This window comes from Mus caroli, unplaced genomic scaffold, assembly GCF_978045245.1.
Source record: "Mus caroli unplaced genomic scaffold, Mus_caroli_1 scaffold_2, whole genome shotgun sequence".
In the NCBI taxonomy this organism is placed as follows: Eukaryota; Metazoa; Chordata; class Mammalia; order Rodentia; family Muridae; genus Mus; species Mus caroli.
Window position 1 is genome coordinate 150665152 of NW_028227257.1, and position 19217 is coordinate 150684368.

General features: G+C 48.5%; 1 protein-coding gene and 1 long non-coding RNA gene across 4 annotated transcripts; both read right to left on the minus strand.

Annotated features, from left to right (window-relative positions):
• Positions 1 to 1807: 1807 nt before the first annotated feature.
• Phyhd1 (phytanoyl-CoA dioxygenase domain containing 1) lies at positions 1808 to 17674 on the minus strand. 3 transcript variants are annotated; one of them, XM_085835043.1, is made up of 11 exons: positions 17465 to 17674; positions 14430 to 14588; positions 10141 to 10216; positions 9963 to 10010; positions 7320 to 7375; positions 7170 to 7232; positions 6744 to 6765; positions 4176 to 4304; positions 3972 to 4088; positions 3104 to 3230; positions 1808 to 2185 (listed from the first exon to the last, which is right to left on the minus strand). In XM_085835043.1, the coding sequence occupies exons 1-11, from the start codon at positions 17495 to 17497 to the stop codon at positions 2140 to 2142; spliced, it is 876 nt and encodes a 291-aa protein (XP_085691169.1). In that variant the 5' UTR covers positions 17498 to 17674; the 3' UTR covers positions 1808 to 2139. The 3 variants fall into 3 exon arrangements, with proteins under 3 accessions (XP_085691169.1, XP_021011206.1, XP_021011207.1); XM_021155547.3 differs by having other exon boundaries at positions 3092 to 3230; XM_021155548.3 differs by lacking the exon at positions 9963 to 10010.
• On the minus strand, positions 7895 to 9956 carry LOC147005950 (uncharacterized). The gene is made up of 2 exons (XR_015046555.1): positions 8166 to 9956; positions 7895 to 8076 (listed from the first exon to the last, which is right to left on the minus strand). It is a non-coding gene; the product is annotated as an uncharacterized LOC147005950 (long non-coding RNA).
• Positions 17675 to 19217: the final 1543 nt, after the last annotated feature.

Here is a 19217-nt window from a genome sequence, read left to right on the forward strand (position 1 = left end):
CATACACCTTCACTCACAGCACTGGGGCATGTAGAAGCAGGTAAATCTGTTAGTTCAGGGCCAGCCTGGGCTACACTGCAAGTTCTAGGCCATCCCAGCAATAAAACTCTGTCCAAAATAGAAAAAACAAAGGGGGGAGGCTGGAGAGAGGGCTTAGCAGTTAAGAGCACTGACTGCTCTTCCAGAGGTCTTGAGTTCAATTCCCAGCAACCACATGGTGGCTCGCAACCACATGGTGTCTCACAACCACCTGTAATGGGATCCGATGCCCTTTTCTGGTGTGTCTGAAGACAGTGACAGTGTACTAACATAAAATAAATCTTAGAAAGAAAGAAAGAAAGAAAGAAAGAAAGAAAGAAAGAAAGAAAGAAAGAAAGAAAGAAAGAAAGAAAGAAAGAGAAAGAAAGAAAGAAAGAAAGAAAGAAAGAAAGAAAGAAAGAAAGAAAGAAAGAAAAAGAAAGAAAAGAATGGGAAGTTGCCAAATGGCTCCATGACTAAGCATTGGCCCAATGTGTGCAAGGTCCTGCATCTTCACTTCCACCACACAAAGAGGGAAGGAGCCCAGCCAGCAGTGCAAGCCAATTGTTGCCAATAACCCTAACCTAACCTAACTCTAACCCACTTACTGAAGAAAGCTTGAAAACCTCAAGTGTAAAGTATGTGGACTGGGCAGTGGTGGCACATGCCTTGGATCCCAGAGCTCAGTAGGCAGAGGCAGGTAGATCTCTGTGAGTTCAAAGCCAGCCTAGTCTACAGAGGGAGTTCCAAGACAGCCAAAGCAGCCGGGCATGGTGGCATATGCCTTTAATCCCAGCACTCGGGAGGCAGAGGCAGGCAGATTTCTGAATTCGAGGCCAGCCTGGTCTACAAAGTGAGTTCCAGGAAAGCCAGGGATATACAGAGAAACCCTCTCGAAAAACCAAAAAAAAAAAAAAAAAAAAAAGACAGCCAAAGATACAGAAAGAAACCCTGTCTCCAGAAACAGAAAGAAAAGGTATGTATGATGGCGTGATGCTGGTGTATGATATGGGGCCCAGGGCCTTGTCCTTAAAAACAAAACAAAGCCAAGACCAGTGCATCTGTGATCCCAGTCTGCTGATTCCTCTGTTTGCAGTATCTGGCCAGTGCTCCACTAAGCAGTAGTGGGACCTAGTAGTTCTGGAAGGTGTTGCTAAGCACACTAGCTCAAGAGTGACCGGCAGGCCTTCATTGACTTTGTTAAACAGTATTACAAGGCCCTAAGAAAGGAAGGCCCTGGCCTGAGATCCAGGCCCAGAAAGACCAGAGCCTGGATTCCTAGCTCCAGGGTTCTTTCTCCTTTCCTAAAGAGGAGAAAGAGGTTGGAGGTTAGACACTCAGGCCTGAAGGGGACTGGGTATTTGTGTGACCTGAGTAGGTCACTTGACCTTTGCTGGTCTCTAGTCCTTGATGCATACACATTGCAGAGACTCTCTTCTTGTAAGGACTAGGAGATAAAGCTGAGTGGTGAGTTCCCACTGAATGTTGTTGCTCACTATTGTTATGTGTCACCACACCAAGCACGGTGGAGTGCCCTTGATGGCTTTCTGCAGGGCTTTAGTGAGAGAACGATGGATAGAGAAAGTCATTTTGTGAGCCAAAGAGGCCTCAGCAGTTAAGAACACTGGCTGCTCTTACAGACAAGTGCACAATTCCCAGCAGGCACCAGGCAGCTCACACCACCTGCAATTCCAGCTCTAGGGGATCCAACACCCTCTTCTGACCTTCACAGGCACTGCAAACGTGTGGTGCAGACATATATACAGACAAAGTACCCATACATATAAAGTATATTTTAAGTCGTTTTTATTCAATGCCTTACACAGTAACATCCATCCAAGAGAAAACTGAGGCTCAAACACAATCCTTGCATGGCTAAGCAGCCACTTCAGAAAGCTGGGTTGGGACGGAAAGGTATAGAGAGAGAAAATTTTGAAGAAGACCCTCGTGCAGCCTGGGCTCCTGCCCTCATTTTTACTTCTTGGCTCCCTGTCTGCTGGACCAAGATCACAGACACCAACAGAAAGAAAGCCCATAGAGGAAGACGTGCCCTTGAGTTGCAGCCAGATAGCCTCGTGTTGTCAGCATCCCTTGGGGACCTGCCCTGTCCTGCCAGGGCCTTTAGCTGTAGAGTGGTGGAAAGGGCAGCTCGGGCGTGGGCTGGAGCCTGCAGAGAGTGCAAAAGGTGCTGCAGCTGGACTTTGGCTACTTTATGAGTTCTTTCTTCCACCCATGTCCACCCTAACCCCCTAACCCTACATAGGAGAAAAAAATAGGGGAAAAGGGGTGACCTTATCATTAAATTACTTCCTGCTGATTAGCTAATCAAGTTCTTTGGAGCAATTTGATCTTCACCATCAAGATATCTAATTTGTGATCTTCTTCTTCTTCTTCTTCTTCTTCTTCTTCTTCTTCTTCTTCTTCTTCTTCTTCTTGTGTGTGTTTGTTTGTTTGTTTGTTTGTTTGTTTGTTTGTTTGAGACAGGGTTTCTCTGTGCAGCCCTGGCTGTTCTGAAACTCACTCTGTAGACCAGGCTGGCCTCAAACTCAGAAATCTGCCTGTCTCTGCCTCCCAAGTACTGGGTTTTTTCTTCTTAACAAACCAAGACCAACTCACCTGCCTCTTAAGGCCCTAGCATTTATAGACTCTCTGAAAAGTCCCCAGAATCCCCAGTGTCACATAATCACAGAAACTAACTGATGCTGGCAAAATCATGACCCTGCTAGAACACAAAGCAAATTATAGTTAGCTGCTGAGGACAGTCTGAAGTAGCCTCATATCGTATACCTGGGATTAAAACAAATATATTCCCATAAAACTACAAAGCTAGCCAGGCATGGTGGCGCATACCTTTAATCCCAGCACTTGGGAGGTAGAGGCAGGTGGATTTCTGAGTTAGAGGCCAGCCTGGTCTACAGAGTGAGTTCCAGGACAGCCAGGACTACACAAAGAAACCCTGTCTCAGAAAAAAAAAAAAAAACCTACAAAGCTGTCACTACAATTTTGGGCTTAAGGGATCACTGTGCCTAGCCTAAAGGGTCTTCTTGGGAGGCTCTCTGGGGCACATACCAACCTTGGTACCTACCAATTCCCTGGGCTCCAGACAGTGCCGGCAGCCTCCATGATGTGGACAGTGTAGGCCTGGCGGGAGTGGCCGGAAAGGTTCTGCTCACTCTTATGCACCACTTCTCCATGGATCAGAACCAGACCCCCTTGGGGAATACCACACAGTTACTAGCAAGTCCCCACCAACCCCGTGGCAAGCAGTCTTCTTCCCAAGGGAATAAGGAACAAAGGAACATAGCCCTCCTTCCTTCCGCAAAGGGAGACGTGTCCGTTCCTTTCCTTAGGAACTCGGGCTGTCACTCGTGCTCCCTCCCGGAGCTGAGGCCATGCTGTTAGACAGAGGTTCCTGTGGCATCAAGTCTTTTCCACAGTGACCTGCCATGGGAAGCTTTATGGAGGGCCTTCGCAGGCCAGGTGTGGCAGGGCAAGTCTTTAAATCAATCCCAGTACTTGGAAGGCAGAGGCAGGCGGGAAACCATGCCTCAAAAGCTGGGGGTGGGGGGCTCCCCTTCCCTAGATAGACTGAGTTGGCATCAAGTATCCCCTTACCATAAGGAAAACCAGGCACTACCTGCCAACACACAAGGAACACTGTGCGCCTCATACGTTCCCTGTAATCAACCTGCATTGATTGCCTTCTATCTGGGAACACTGAGGGTCAAAGAGGCAAGCGTCTACTTCAAGAAATGGTCCGTCAAGAACTTTAGTCTGATCTTAAAGAACCTGCTGGAAGCACACCGCTGCTGACATCCAAGCCCCATACTGTGCCACCACCAACCATTCTCCAATTTCAAGGCCCTCAGATGGCAGGCACCACAGGGAGCCTTTGTATGCAGGGAGCTGGGCAAACACAGAACACTATGCATGGCCACCTGCACCTCACCTACCTCTCCTCACTGGCAAAGGCACAAAGAGGTTGCTAGCCCAGACTGGATCTGACCCGAGGAAGCTGGTACCAGGCCCAGAGTCTGAAGGGGCTCGAATCATCCTTCTTGACACCCCATCTGTGGACCAACATGGAGCCTTTAGTCACTCTTTGTGTATGTCCCTTTCCCTGGAGATGGGTGGGAAAGCATAAATAGTGTCCTCACGGGTATGGGAGCCAGGGATGAACCAGAGGCAACCGTTCTCCAGCATGGCATCCTCCATCGCAATCCACAGGCCCAGCACTCGGCCTAGGGGCTCCGTGTAGAGGAAGGTAGCATCCTGGTGAGGGGAGACTAGGAGACCCAGCCAGAAGTAAGGTACAAGGCCTTTGGCCAGGCCTCACCTTATCCTGGCCAGGCAGGCTCTCATTCCATGTCCTTCCAGGGTTAGCCTATCCATCTCCAGTCAAGAGTCTCACCACTGCCTGGCCCATAAGCTCTAAGCAAAGACTGCACCTCTGAAGGTTTCCACCTCTTCACTGTAGAGTGGTTCCAACCTGCTTCAAAGGCCTGCTAGAGATCAGTTGGATGACCTGCTAAAATTACCTAGTACAGGACAGACAGCTGGAGATTTGATTTGATGGTATAGGCACAGGCTGCCCAGAGGTCCTGAGTTCAATTCCCAGAAACCACATGGTGGCTCACAACCATCTGTAATGGGATCTGATTGCCTTCTATCTGGGAACACTGAGGGTCAAAGAGGCAAGCGTGTTACTTTTAATATTTAATTGTCATTTTTCTCTTGGAAACAGAAATGTGCATTGAGTAGGATTATCCCACTCATTATGGTGTCCACTTCTGGTGTGCAGAAGTACATGCAGACAGAGCACACATTTACATAAAACATATATAATAATTTTTAACAAATATTTTACTTATATAAGTACACTGTAGCTGTCTTCAGACACACCAGAGAGGGCATCGGATCCCATTACAGATGGTTGTGAGCCACCATGTGGTTGCTGAGAATTGAACTCAGGACCTCTGGAAGAGCAGTTGGTGCTCTTAACTGATGAGCCATCTCTCCAACCCCATATATAATCTTTTTAAAAGTTGCTCAGCACAAGGCCAGCCTTGTAATGCTTTTTTTTTAAAAAGTAGCTAAGTTTAACCAGCCACATCATGGAGACCACCATTCTTATCTGCTTTTCGGAGACAGGATTTCTTTCTCTGTGTAGCTCTGGCTGCCCTGAACTCAGAAATCCTCCATCCTCTGTCTCCTGAGTGCTGGGATTAAAGGCACACACCACCACTGCCCTGCTAAAGCCTCCGTTAACCAGGGGTAAGCAGGTTTGAATCACCAAAGGCCCACCCCAGGATAAGCTGGGAACATAAGCAGAGCAGTGGCACCAACTATGAATGACCAAGCCACTACATTTCTTCCCTCTGTTTTGTTTTGTGACATGGTCTAGACATGTAGTTCAGGTTAGCCTGAAACTCACAATCCTGTTTCATCCTCCTGGACTGGACTACAGTTTTGTGCCACTAGACCCAGACAGCACCCATATTTGCATGCTAGGTAGGTGTTCTCGCACTGACATATAGCCCTAGCCTTCTTTACCCTTGTTTTGAGATAGGGTCTTCTCAGTAAGTTGCCAATGCTAGTGACTCCTGAGAAGCTGGGATTATAGGCTTGTCACAGGCACTAGTATTCTCTCTTACAAGTCAGGAGACACAGCCCCTGTCCATTTGCATCCACTGTTTAAAGCCCCCTGTGATGATGCCAGTCCAATGCTGGATGGAGATGCTCTGGGAGGAGCTCAGGCTACAGTAACAAGTATCACCTTCATTCTTATAAGCATCCATAGGGACTTTGAAATCCCCAATGTTACCCTGGGAGGGGCCCTTTGGTGCTGTGTGGAAGGCTGGTCACAAGGAGTCAGACCTGAGCTTGTGCCAAGCACAGGGCTGCATGTGAGTGGGGCAGCAGAGGCATCTGAGCTCCACCGTGGAGCCCCAAAACTCCTTCTATCTGCAATCATATGCTGAGTGATCTGGGAAACAGTGTTATCAAAAATAAATGTCTCGGACCAGGCAGTGGTGGTGCACGCCTTTAATCCCAGCACTTGGGAGGCAGAGGCACGCAGATTTCTGAGTTCGAGGCCAGCCTGGTCTACAAAGTAAGTTCCAGGACAGCCATGGCTATACAGAGAAACCCTGTCTCAAAAAACAAAAAACAAACAAACAAATAAATAAATGTCTCTGCCTCCTGGAGTGCTATGGTGCTGGGGTAAAAGGAGCGCGCCACCACCTCAGGCAGAATTAACACTGGCTTGTTTGTTCTTGGTTGGTTGGTTGGTTAGTTGGTTGGTTGGTTGGTTAGTTGGTTGGTTGGTTAGTTGGTTGGTTTTTGTTCTTTTGAGACAGGGTTTCTCTGTGTAGCCCTAGCTGTCCTGGAATTCACTCTGTAGACCAGGCTGGCTACAGAGAAACCCTTTCTCAAACAAAAACAAAAGCAAGAATATCTCAGGGAGGACTGAGGGTTCTGGTTACAACCAGCTAAGTTTGCCATTGGAATTGGGAGCACTGTGCCAAGGGTTCTAGGGACCCTTCCGCAATCTACTGGCAGGGATGGAAGGTGGTTATTCCTTCCTGGCTCAGGTTCTTGCCCATCCCACAGACTCTGAGAGAAGTGTTTTTCCTCCTTTCAAACACCGGATGGCCACTGATGTCCCATCTCCAGCCCGAGGCCTTTGATGGCCCCCACAGCACAGCGGCCTAGTCTCAGCTCACCTTCGCCACCAAAGTGAGGTTGCTGCAAGAGAGGGCAAGGATGTGGTGAGAGTGGAGGAGAGGGCTGGATCTGAGTCTTGTAGGTCCTCCAACACTGCATGAGCACTGAGTACCTACTGTGCGCTCAGTCTAGGAGGGCAGCATAGAGATTTAGACAAGAGTTTCTTTGACAAGGTAGCACCGAGGTGGCCCTTGAGAGCTGAGAGCAGAACAGGGAGCGCAGGGTTCCCTTGGCTTCTTTTAAACAGGTTTTCCTGAGCATCTGTGCAGCACCCAGCACCTTAGCCAGAGGCCAGCCTACGTGCCCTCCCCACAACCTAGTCAACTCCAGCAGTTCCTGGTCTATTTATTGTAAGATCAAGCTGTGTATGAACAGTCTTCCATCTTACAGGGGGAAACTGAGTTAGAGAAGGCTGCGGAGCTCACCTTAAAGATATACATGCTCTGCACCACCACTGGCATCTGGAGGCCCAGACTTCTAACCAAAGCCTAGAAGATGAAAGCCACATGCCACCAGCCTGATCATTCCTATGTGCCCCTCACACCTCCCCACCCTCCCCTCCAGCACCCACTCACCTGCACCTTGGGAGAATGTGTGATGCTCCTGAAGACGGGGTCATGGGCATGCAGAGCTATGGACCAGAGATGGGTTCATGGGCTAGCCTCAGCCCCTGCGTATCCCTCCTACACCCTGGACACTAAAGTCAGGCCTCATTTGGGAATTCTCATGTATTTGAAACTTTATGCTTGTTTATAGCTAAGTAAAGGGGACACAGACACCTTGACCTTACTCTGTCCAGGGCCTTATTCCTTCCTTCTTTTATTATGCTTTTTCAACAGGGTCTCGTGTTGCCCAGGATAGCTTGAACTTACTCTGTACTAGAAGATGACCTTGAACTTCCCATCCTCCTGCCTCCAACCCCTGAGTGCTGCCATTGAAGCCACAGTCCACCATGCCTGATTCATACTCTGCTAGGGATTAAACCCTGGCCTTTATGTGTACTATACAAACACTCCACCAACTGAGCTATATCTCTGGTCTGCCTGCAACCTCATTCGGGACCCTCTGGCCCCTGGAAAACCCATCCCAGCCCTGACTCCCCATACCTCATAGATTCAGAAGGACCTGTCTCTTATAGCAATCTCAGGACTGTCACTGAGGCTGTGAGAACCCAGATAGTCCTCCCTGCAAGCCTCAGTCTCCTCTCTATAAAGTGGGGTGAGAAGAACAGCTGTGTCCCCAGAGATGCTCTAGGGCTTGGTGGGCTAAGGAGTGTGCGACAGCAGCCCAGATCCTACCGAGATGATCCCTCATCATAAGCATCTGCAACTGCTATTACAAAACAAAAAGTTCACATATTTAATGATCATGAAATATATATTTTGAAATGCTAATGGTGAACTAGGTATTATGGTGAATACCTTATAGTCCCCACACTAGGGAGGCTGAAGCAGTAGGTTTGTGAGTTCCAGGCTAGCCTGGATTAGACAAAGAAAAAACAGAGAGCCAGTGAGATGACTCAGTGGGTGAATGTACCTGCCACCAAGCCTGACAACCCAAGTTCACAGCACAGAGAAAGAAGCGTCCCCTCCAGGTTGTCCTCGGACCTCCAAACGTCCTCCACAGAACACTCATGCGGACACACTCCCACTCCAGCCAGTTCTCCAGGGCACACTCCTGCGGACACACTCTCATTCCAGCCAGTTCTCAACACACACAGAGGGAGCAGGGAATGGGGAAGACTAAAAAGATGCTTTATTTAAAAAAGAGTCTAAGTCAGGAGTGGTGGCACACGCCTTTAATCCCAGCACTCAGGAGGCAGAGGCAGGCGGATTTCTGAGTTCGAAGCCAGCCTGGTCTACAAAGTGAGTTCCAGGACAGCCAGGGCTACACAGAGAAACCCTGTCTCGAAAAAAACCAAACCAAACAAACAAACAAAAAAAGAGTCTAAGGAGGGCTGGAGAGATGGCTCAGGGGTTAAGAGCACTGACTGCTCTTCTAGAGGTTCTGAGTTCAAATCCCAGCAACCACATGGTGGCTCACAACCATCAATAATAGGATCTGACGCCCTCTTCTGGGTGTGTCTGAAGACAGAGACAGTGTACTCATATACATAAAATAAATAAAGAAATCCTTAAAAAAAAAAAAAAAAGAGTCTAAGGAGCTGAAGAGATGGTTCAGCAGTTAAGAGCACTGGCTGCTCTTCCAGAGGTCCTGAGTTCAATTCCCAGCAACCACATGGTGGCTCACAACCATCTGAAATGTGATCTGAAGAGAGTGACAGTATACTCACATACATAAAAATAAATAAATCTTTTTTTTAAAAAAGTAAAAATAAATTGTAATGTGTCATCCTGAGAAAAAGGTAAGAGTTTGCACACTTGACTTGGAAGTCTTAGAATAAGAACTGGGGTGTCATATCAGGTGTCCCTTAAAAAAACTCCAGGAGGGCTGGAGAGATGCTCAGTGGTTAAGAGTACTGACTGCTCTTCCAAAGGTCGGGAGTTCAAATCCCAGCAACCACATGGTGACTCACAGCCACCTATAATGGGATCTGACGCCCTCTTCTGGTGTGTCTGAAGTCAGCTACAGTGTACTTACATATAAATAAACAAATAAATCTTTGGGCCGGAGCAAGCTAGACCAGAGCAAGCAGAGGTCCTGAGTTGAATTCCCAGCAACCACATGATGGCTCACAACCATCTGTACAGCTACAGTGTACTCATATACATAAAATATATACATACATCTTTTAAAAGAGAGCAAGAAACTCTAGGAAGTAAATGGAGCCAGAACCCCAATGGCTAGGGATCATTCCCAGAGCAGGCAGTAGAAAGTAGAAGAACCGGCACTGCCCATCTTGGGAGCCACACAAGTGGACCCCTTTCTCAGCTGGGGCTCACCAGTGATCAACATCAAAGGATGCAGAAGACTGAGGCAGAGGAGAGCCTGTAGCCAGAGCCATGTGGCCAATGCCATCTTTTTATTTTGTTTTGTTTTGTTGACACAGGGTTTCTCTATGTGGTCCTTGTTGTCCTGGAACTCTCTCTATAGACCAGGCTGGCCTTGAACTCAGAGATCTGTCTGCCTCTGTTTCCTGAGAACCACTACCACCCACCTAACTGCCATCTTATGGTAGCATTTGGTCGTAAGTCTCCTAAACTCTTCAGATCTCGGTTACCCTACTTGCTTTTCTGCACTCCCAGGCCCCTGCTTACCATGGCCAATTTTGTTGATAGATTTCTCAGGAGGGACCAAGAAATTTCCTGTGGTATAAAAAACAGACAAAGGCAGAAGACCTGGGATCTGGCTTCCATCAGGCAGCTGATCTCAGCTTCTCCCAGCCTCAGGAGTTAGCCACCCTAACCCAGCCCACTAACCCTCATGTCCCCAAACCTTTCTCATCAAAAACGCCTTTTTCAAAGAAGAATCGGATCTTGTCACCGCTGCTCAAGAAGTAGTCTGTCTTGCCCTGTGGAGGGGACATAGGAGGGACAAGAGAAGAGCTGAGTGACAGAGCAGGGCAGGATCAGGAGCTACCTACCCACACAGGACTACAGATGTCTCCTGGGGGCTTCTCAAACATGGCCACTGTGGTACAGACAGTCAGCTAGAATTCCAGGTGCCTAAAGCCACAAACTGGAATTTCCTGAACATCTCTTATTACAGATGCTCCTTAAGTTACCATGGAGCTTTGACAGGATACGTTTATCTAAGTTGAAATCTTTTTTTCTTTTTTTAAGATTTATTTATTATATGTACTTATTATATGTAAGTACACTGTAGCTGTCTTCAGACACACCAGAAGAGGGCATCAGATCCCTTTACAGATGGTTGTGAGCCACCATGTGGTTGCTGGGATTTGAACTCAGGACCTTCAGAAGAGTAGTCAGTGCTCTTACCCACTGAACCATCTCCCCAACCCCTAAATTGAAAATCTTGTAGATCAAGAATGCCTTTTGTAGCCAGGTGTGGTGTCGCACGCCTTTAATCCCAGCACTTGGGAGGCAGAGGCAGGCGGATTTCTGAGTTTGAGGCCAGCCTGGTCTACAGAGTGAGTTCCAGGACAGCCCGGACTATACATAGATACCCTGTCTTGAAACACCCCCCCCCAAAATAAAAGAATGCCTTTTGTATATTGTACTGGTATGGAGCAGAGGACAACCTTAGGTGACATTCTTCCAGGGCCATCTACACTGTTTTCATTGAGACAGGGTCTCTTACTGACCTAAGATTCACTAAGTAGGCTAGGCTAGCCAGCCAGGAAGCCCTAAGAATCCATCTGCCTCCCTGTCTCCAGCAGTAGGACTACAGGGGTATACCCCAGTGGTTTTTTTTTTTAAAGATTTATTTATTTATTATGTGTAAGTACACTGTAGCTGTCTTCAGACACTCCAGAAGAGGGCGCCAGATCTCGTTACGGATGGTTGTGAGCCACCATGTGGTTGCTGGGATTTGAACTCTGGACCTTTGGAAGAGCAGTCGGGTGCTCTTACCCACTGAGCCATCTCACCAGCCCACCCCAGTGGTTTTTAAATGGGGTCTTGGGGATTGAATTCAAGTCCCCATCCTAGTTTGGCAAGCAGTTTACTGTTGTTGGGCCAACAACAACAACAAAATGCTTTTAATACATCTAAGCAGTTCTTTCAGTGTATATACAAAAGTGTCTTCCCAAAAGAGTCATGTATTGGAGGCTTGGTCCCCAGCTGTGGTGATCACTACATAGGAAGATACTAACTTGGCTGCTGCATTAGTCCATTGATGAGCTCACGGCTGGGGGGATTCTTGGGAGCTTGGGCCTTGTTGGAGGAAGTAGGTCACTGGGGTGAGGCTTTGAAGGAAGGGTTCGTCTTGCCACAGAACCCTTCCTCTGCACCCTCTCTGCTTCCCAGCTGCTGTGAGGTGAGCACCTCTGCCTCATCATTGACCCTCTGCCACAACGCTGTCTCACCCCAGGCCCAAGGTCATGAAGCCATAATAAAAGTAGTTTTTATTCGCCTAAATAATTGTCGTCTCAGAGGTTTGCTCCTCTATGTCTGCTCACCTAGGCCTAGTCCCAGAAGCCTCTAGCCGCCATGCAATCTGATCTAGGCCTAGGATGTTTTCAGCCTCTGAGACTTGCTGCTGAATAAGCGCACCCTTTCTTGTTCTCTCTGAGCTCTGGCTGGCTCAACTCAGCCGAATTAACCCCTCCCCAAGCTGACCCATTCAATCTGGCACCTCCCTTGGCCTTTGACTGAATTGCTCTGCTTGACCTCATACTAGCTTTGGCAATAGGTTCGAATCTTCCAGCTCCTTCTTACTGTCTGGCTCTTCTGTCTTCACCTGTGTCTGGCTTGTTCTCTCTTCAACCCAAAACTGCCTCCTTCAGCCGGGTGTGGTGGTGCACGCCTTTAATCCCAGCCTGGTCTACAAAGTGAGTTCCAGGACAGCCAGGGCTACACAGAGAAACCCTGTCTCGAAAAAACAAAACCAAAAAAAAAAACCAACAACAAAAACTTGCTTCCTTCTTCTCTTTGTACTGCTCACTCCTAAGCAGCCTGTCCTCGTGAGAGTTGTGCATATTCTGTTCTGTCTAATCTTTCTCTGATTCATCACTTTGTCTGCTACTCAATTAGACATCACTTTCAAATATGGGTACTTCCTTCTACAAATTTTACCTTCATCTTGGGGGATTAAAGGTGTGTATTAAGGGCGTGTCTATATTCTAGTCAGAGGGAATAAAACTATGTGCTAAGGGCTGAGCCACATCACAACTAGAAATAGTTTTTTTTCCAGTAAACAACACAATCTCCGGGTTTACACTGTGATTAAATATTCTGCAGCAAAGCTACGTGACCATGGACTGAACCATCTGAACCAGGGAGCCCAATCAACCAATCCTCCTTCTGATGGCCAGGTTTTGTTACAGCAAGAAGTCACTGTTACACCTGCCAGTTGAACAAGTTTACCTAGCCTTAAACATATGAAGAAAACTTACATTAGCAGGTGGTTGTGCCTATTTTTTTTTTCTCAAGACAGGTTTTCCCTGGCACTCAGGAGGCCGAGGCAGGCAGATTTCTGAGTTCGAGGCCAGCCTGGTCTACAGAGTGAGTTCCAGGACAGTCAGGGCTCTACAGAGAAACCCTGTCTCAGAAAAAAAAATGGAAAGAAAGAAAGAAAGAAAGAAAGAAAGAAAGAAAGAAAGAAAGAAGCCGGGCGTGGTGGCGCACGCCTTTAATCCCAGCACTCGGGAGGCAGAGGCAGGCGGATTTCTGAGTTCGAGGCCAGCCTGGTCTACAAAGTGAGTTCCAGGACAGCCAGGGCTATACAGAGAAACCCTGTCTCGAAAAACCAAAAAAAAAAAAAAAAAAAAAAAAAAAAAAAAAAAAAAAAAAAAAAAGAAAGAAAGAAAGAAAGAAAGAAAGGAAGGAAGGAAGGAAGGAAGGAAGGAAGGAAGGAAGGAAGGAAGGAAGGAAGGAAGGAAGGAAGGAAGGAAGGAAGGAAGGAAGAAAACCCAGGTTCAATTCCCAGTACCCCAAACCATGCCACCATCTCCACTTCTTCTTCTTCCTCCTCCTCTTCTTCTTCCTCCTCATCCTTTTTCATTTGTTTTTGATTTTTTTTTTTGCGACACAATTCCTCTGTACCCTGGCTATCCTAGAACTCACTTTGTAGAGTGACCAGCCTAGAACTCACTGAGATTCGCCTGCCTCTGTGTCCTGTGTTGTATGCATTGGTGTTTTGCCCACATGTATATCTGTATGAGTATTGGGCCCCTGGAACTGGAAGTACATGAGCTACCATGTGGGAACTGGAAGCTGGGAATTGAACCTTGGTCCTCTGGAAGTGCAGCCAATGAGCCCTATCTCTAACATCACCATTTCTTCTTTCAACATTCCTACCTCTGCAACCAGACTGTTAAGACTGTTAGACTGTTAGAGTCTTCTCGGTAAGTAACTAGGGAAAGGGACAGGGTTTAGCCCTCTCATTCCTTAGAGTGTGTCTGTCCTGCTAGTTGGAAAAATTCTCAGTCTGTTATGTGTCCTTTTCTGAAGACTTCATCCTTCCTCCCATCTCTGGGAGAAAGCAGTTTCTGGCTGCTGTAATTCTATTTATGCCCACCAGATGGCAGAAGCCCCTTGGCATCAGTATAAGGTGAGCCCTGTCGCCTGAACCACTACAAAATTCAGACTAAGAAGGGTTAAGGGAACTGGTTGGAAGATCCACCTATCCTGCCAAACTGTGTTGAGTCTGAGGAAGCAAGAGGCCTTCCTAGTCTGGTTGGGAGATGACTCACCCAAGAGTGACCTATCACAGGGCTCACTCTGGTCACAGAGAGTTCTTTGTGACCAGAGAATTTGAGAAACTGCAGCAGGTCAATGACCAGCATCATTTGATATCAGAGAGGTGGATTCAAGTCTCTATCAGTTACAAACTGTGTGGTTGGAGCAACATAATATTACCCAGAGAAAAGCCCAGCTTTTCCCATTGCCAAGCGAGAATAATAATAGCCACCTTATAAATTCATAGTGCGGAGGAATACAGCACAGCTCTTTAGCCTGGTACCCGGCATACGGGTGGCTGAGGTCTGATCCCTTGTCAGAAGTCTGTGTGTGGCCTTATGGTCCTCCCGTCCAGACTGCTGCCTAAGACTGAGCACCCACCAAAACCAGACGCCCACCCTCAGCGCCCCAGGTACCTGCCTGGGTTTGAAGCTGCTCATCTTCCTGGGTGGAAAATTCTGTCCGGCAGTGCAGAGGGACATCCATCTCAGCCACGATCTCACCGATCCTCTGCTGCATGGCCACACACTCATCCGCTGTGAAGAATCCTTCCAACAGCAGAAACCCGTCCTCCTGGAACTGCAGCAGGGACAAGACTCAGGCTCCCTCCGCCCTCGCTCATTCCTTACATCCATGTTGGACCACAAACCTGAACCAAGATCAAGTGTCCTGCTCACGGCTCTGTCCCCCATCCTGGACATGGGCTTCCAGTACTTAGTGAGGAGACGTCAGTATTGGCTGCTTGCATCTTAGCGAGGAAGGGCAAGTGGCAGCTGCCTCTGCTCTTGCCCTCCAATGGGTTTGGGACATACAGAAACATTTGCTCACTTATGTGTTAATGTGTAGGTGTGAGTGTAGAACATGTGTGAGAACTGCAGGTGCACATGTGCAGGGGCATCAGGAGAGGACATACAGTGCCCCCCTCTTCCACTTTCTATTTCTGAGGCTCTCCTTGAACCTGAGCTGTGTTTTCTTCATTAGACTGGCAGCCTGTGAGCCCTGGCCATCTGAGCTACAGGCATGTGCAGCTCATTGAGTGGGTGCTGAGATTTGAACTCCGATCTTCATGCTTGCAGAAGCACTCATAACCACCGACCCCGCCTAACTCCCTTGTTTTGTTTTTATTTGTTCCAAGACAGGGAGGCCTCACACTCAAGATCCTCCTGCCTCAGCCTTCTAATGCTGGCTTTAGAGGCTATTCCAATCCCAACTAAGCATTGCCGAGTATGAGACAGCTTCAGCAGATGGACATGTGATTATGAACCAGCCACCCTCCACCCTCACACAATTTATAGTCCAGTGAAGGAGACCCATGCATCCCTTACCATCAGACAAACATACCATCCCACATCACACTGACTTACAGGGAGACAGGGGCAGGGTTTTGAGAATTAAAGGCAAAGAATCTACGAGGTGAAGGGGTCAATGGGCAGCTTGGAGGAAGAGGGGTTAAAGGAAGAGCAGAACATTGGGAAGCAAAGAGATAGGAAAGACCATTAAAGACAGAGAACAGGATGTACAAAGCCTGTGGCCACTGGACGACTGGGAAATTGGGAAGGGCTGGAGCACAGGGTGAGGGGAGGATAGCCAGGGAAGCAGACAGAAGGGAGAGTAGCGCTCATGCTATGGCTTGTCCTGTAACCCCAAACCCATGCATTGGAAATTTTATTTCCATTGCGTTACTCAGTGTGGGCCGGCAGGAGACGGCCAGGAAGCTTGAGTCAGCACCAGCACGAGGAAGGACAAGGTTAGAAAGTCCCCAGTCGCAGGACCTTGCTGGCTTTCTCCTGAGTGTGGGGGGAGGCTAGGGGCTGTGAACACAGATGCCTTATTCTGACCTTGCCCCAAGTGTCTTTATTCTGAGGCTAGCCTAAGGTGCTGAGGCACGTTATGTGTGTGACTGGGGCGCCTCTTAGAAGACGACTGCTTGCTAGCATGTACAAGGACTGGCTTCTGTTCCCAGCACTGAAAACAAACAGAACCAACACAGTAAGGGACAGAAAGCAAGGATGTAAGCATGGCCAGGCATGGTGGCCCACACCTTTAACCCCAGCACTTAGGAAGCAGAGGCAGACAGAGCTCTGTGAGCTGAAGGGCGGCCTGTTCTACAGACTGAGTTCTAGGCCAGAGCAAACACACAACAACAAACCAGCACTCAGGGTTAACACAGGGAGGCCCTCCACACAAAAATTGAACAAAAGTTCAGCACAAACTGTACAAAAAAATACTGACATGGGGCTTTGTTCCTCGATAGATAGCCTGTGAGACAGAAGGAAAAGACAAACAGACTTCCACTACATATTTAGCCACAGACAAATTTGGGAACTGTGGCAGCAGTGGCAGCTGTCAGAAGAGAGTAGGTCTGTGTGAGTGCGTGTGGGTTAGGGTGATGAGTGTGTGTCTGTGTGGTATGTGTGTGCTTTTATGTATGTGTCTCTGTGTGTATGTGCACATGGGTGCATTTGTGTGTGAGTGTGTGTGTGTGGTGTGTGTATGCATATGTATGTGTTTGTATGTGAGTGTGTGCGGTATGTGTATGTGTGTGCATTTGTATGGGATGTGTGTGTGAGTATGGGGTGTGTGTGTGTGTGGTGTGAGTGTCTGTGTAAGCATGATGTGTGGTGTGTGTGGTGGTGGTAATAGTGGTATATGTATGTGTGTGTAGTCTGTTTGTATGTGTGTGTTTATGTATTGTGGAGTGTGCCATGTTTATGTGTGGTGATATGTGTAATGTGTTTGTATATGTGTTTTGATATGTAGGTGTGTGGTATATGTGGTATGCATATATGTAGTGTGTTTGTGTGTGTGGTGTGTAGTATGTGTGTGTGTGTTTGTATATAATGCAGTGTGGGGGGATATGCTTCATGTATGGGGTATGTGTGGTGTGTGCTTGTGTGGTGTATGTCTGTTGGTGTGTGTGGTATGTGTGTGGGGGTGTGTGTGTGTGGTGGTGGTGTGTGTTTGCGTGTGTGTTGTGAGTGTTGGGATCCAATCTTGGAGCGTAAAGCAAGCACTCAACTGCTAAGCCACAACCACAGCTCCAGGAGGGGCTTTGAAACAAAGATCCTAGGCCAGATCTAATACATCAACAGTCCTGCCATATGAGATTGTGGGTGGTTATCTTAAACTGTGCGTAGTCCACGCCCGATATAGTAGGCTTTCATAATGAGCTGACCTAGCTACTGGCCTGCCCTATCCAGGCCTTCATCACCAGGCCCCTGGGGCTGGCTGGATTAGAGAATCTGAATTGTCGTCTCTCTATCTCCTAGCCCCAACCCCCACTGTATTGGACCGGGGAGATGGCACCTGGGGAGGTGGTGTTGTGACCTGGCCCTCTTGGGCTTTGTTCTCAGAAGTTAGGGTTGACACCCAGGGATCTTTCGCTCCTTTGTGAAATGTCAGAGGTAGTTCAAAGGTCACTAGAGGTCTGCACCCTCCAAACCACAGGCCCCTACCTTCTTGAGTTGTGAGGGACTCAGGCAGGCCATGGGGAATACTGCAGGACTCAGCTGGTTCAGCTCGATGGCTCCAGGGCTGGAGAGGAGAAAGTTCAGGAGGGGAGAAAGACCAGTGACTGAGGCCCAGAAGGATTTAACTCTTTACCTACCCAGGAAATATTCAACCCCATGCTCCACCCTCCCAAACAAATCCAGTCTGTGCCTTCCACCCAGGGCCCAGTCCCTCCCCTTGCTCCTCCCCCATTTCTGACCTTGGAGGTGGGCCCAGTCTCAGCCCTGGCCCAGCCTCCAGTTAATCCAGGATTAGCTTTTACCTGTTTTCTTTCACAGGCTGGCTTATCCCTCAAGTCTTTCTCTAAAATTCACTCCCAGGCAGTACTAGTGTGTTTAGTGTGGGCTGGCAGGAGACTGCCAGGATGTTTGAGTCAGCACTAGCACGAGGAAGGAAAAGGCTAGAAAGTTCCCAGTCACAGGATCTAAGTTTACCCTAGAGGGGCATCTGTTAGACTGCAGGGCTTGGGCCCTGAGTGGCTTTGGACTGTGAAGGCCAAAGGGTCCTAGGAAGATAACTTTGTGTGCTTCTGCTTCTTCAGCTTTGATCTGGAGCCTCTGGATGCTGGAAGAAAGTCTATGAAGAGGTGCTAAGGAAAGGCAGATGAGCATCCTGGGGAGCAGAGCCAGGGGCCTCAGGATGAGGACCGATAGAGATGCTTCCTGCTGTCCAGCCTCAGACCCTCAGACTGGTGTCTACAGTGGGGTGGCAGGGTGGCCAGAACCACAATGAGCTCTGAAAAGCTGCTCACTGGCCTTCCCAGAAATGGTGCTTTGTACAGCCAGGGGACAGAGTGTCTCAGGAGTCAGCAAGGGGACATACTGCTCAGCTGTCAAGAGCCTTGGCTCCTGACCAAGTGTTTTCTGGGCCATAACAGTGGGAGCTACTGCTTTGTCTGGGCTGTCCAGGCCTCAAGAGAGCCAGTGAGGGCTGTGGCCATCGGCCCCTAGGGCTGATGGAAATTCTCTCGGGTCAGGCAGGAGAAGGCTTGGAGACAGACCCGGGAAAGTCACAAGGCAGGGCAGGCAGAACTTGTCCTTTCTGATGCAACCGCTGAGCAAAAACAGACACTCAACCAAGTTCCAGGAACACAGAGCAGAGAAGGCCCCCACTGCTGAGCCAGCAATGGCCTGGGGACCTCACCAAAGGCGGGGGTTCAGCCAGACAGGTGGTCCCTTACTTTCTCTGCAGTGGCTAATAACAGGCCAGGGTGAACAGCAAGGACTATTCACTGCTGATAAGAAGTTCCGCCTGGGATTAGCATCTAGGAAGTGCCTTCCAACTGCTTCCTTCACCCAATGCTACAGGGTGAGGATGAGGGGGTGGAAATAAAACTATTTCTTCAGTTTCTCCAAATTTTCTAAGTTGTTCTTGTAGGAAGGGATTAGGCCCACACTGTGGTTTTAGGTAGGGTGGTGAGGCCTGGGTGGATGGGGAGTCTAAGGGGCCTCTGTTCTATTCATTCTGCTGGCCTCAGGGGGAGGGTGGGTGGTGTTTCCACATCTCCTTTTTTTCCTCTGAAGCTAACCAGTTCCAGACTGAATTCTACAGGTCTGGGGCAGAGGCCAGAAAGTCTCTCCCAACCCCCACTCCTACTCCTGGGTGGGGTAGGGGCAGTGGAACTGGATTAGACCAGACCAGACAGGACAGGAAGTTCCTGGACTAGAGGTAAGAGGGTCTTTCTGTGAGTGAAGCCCT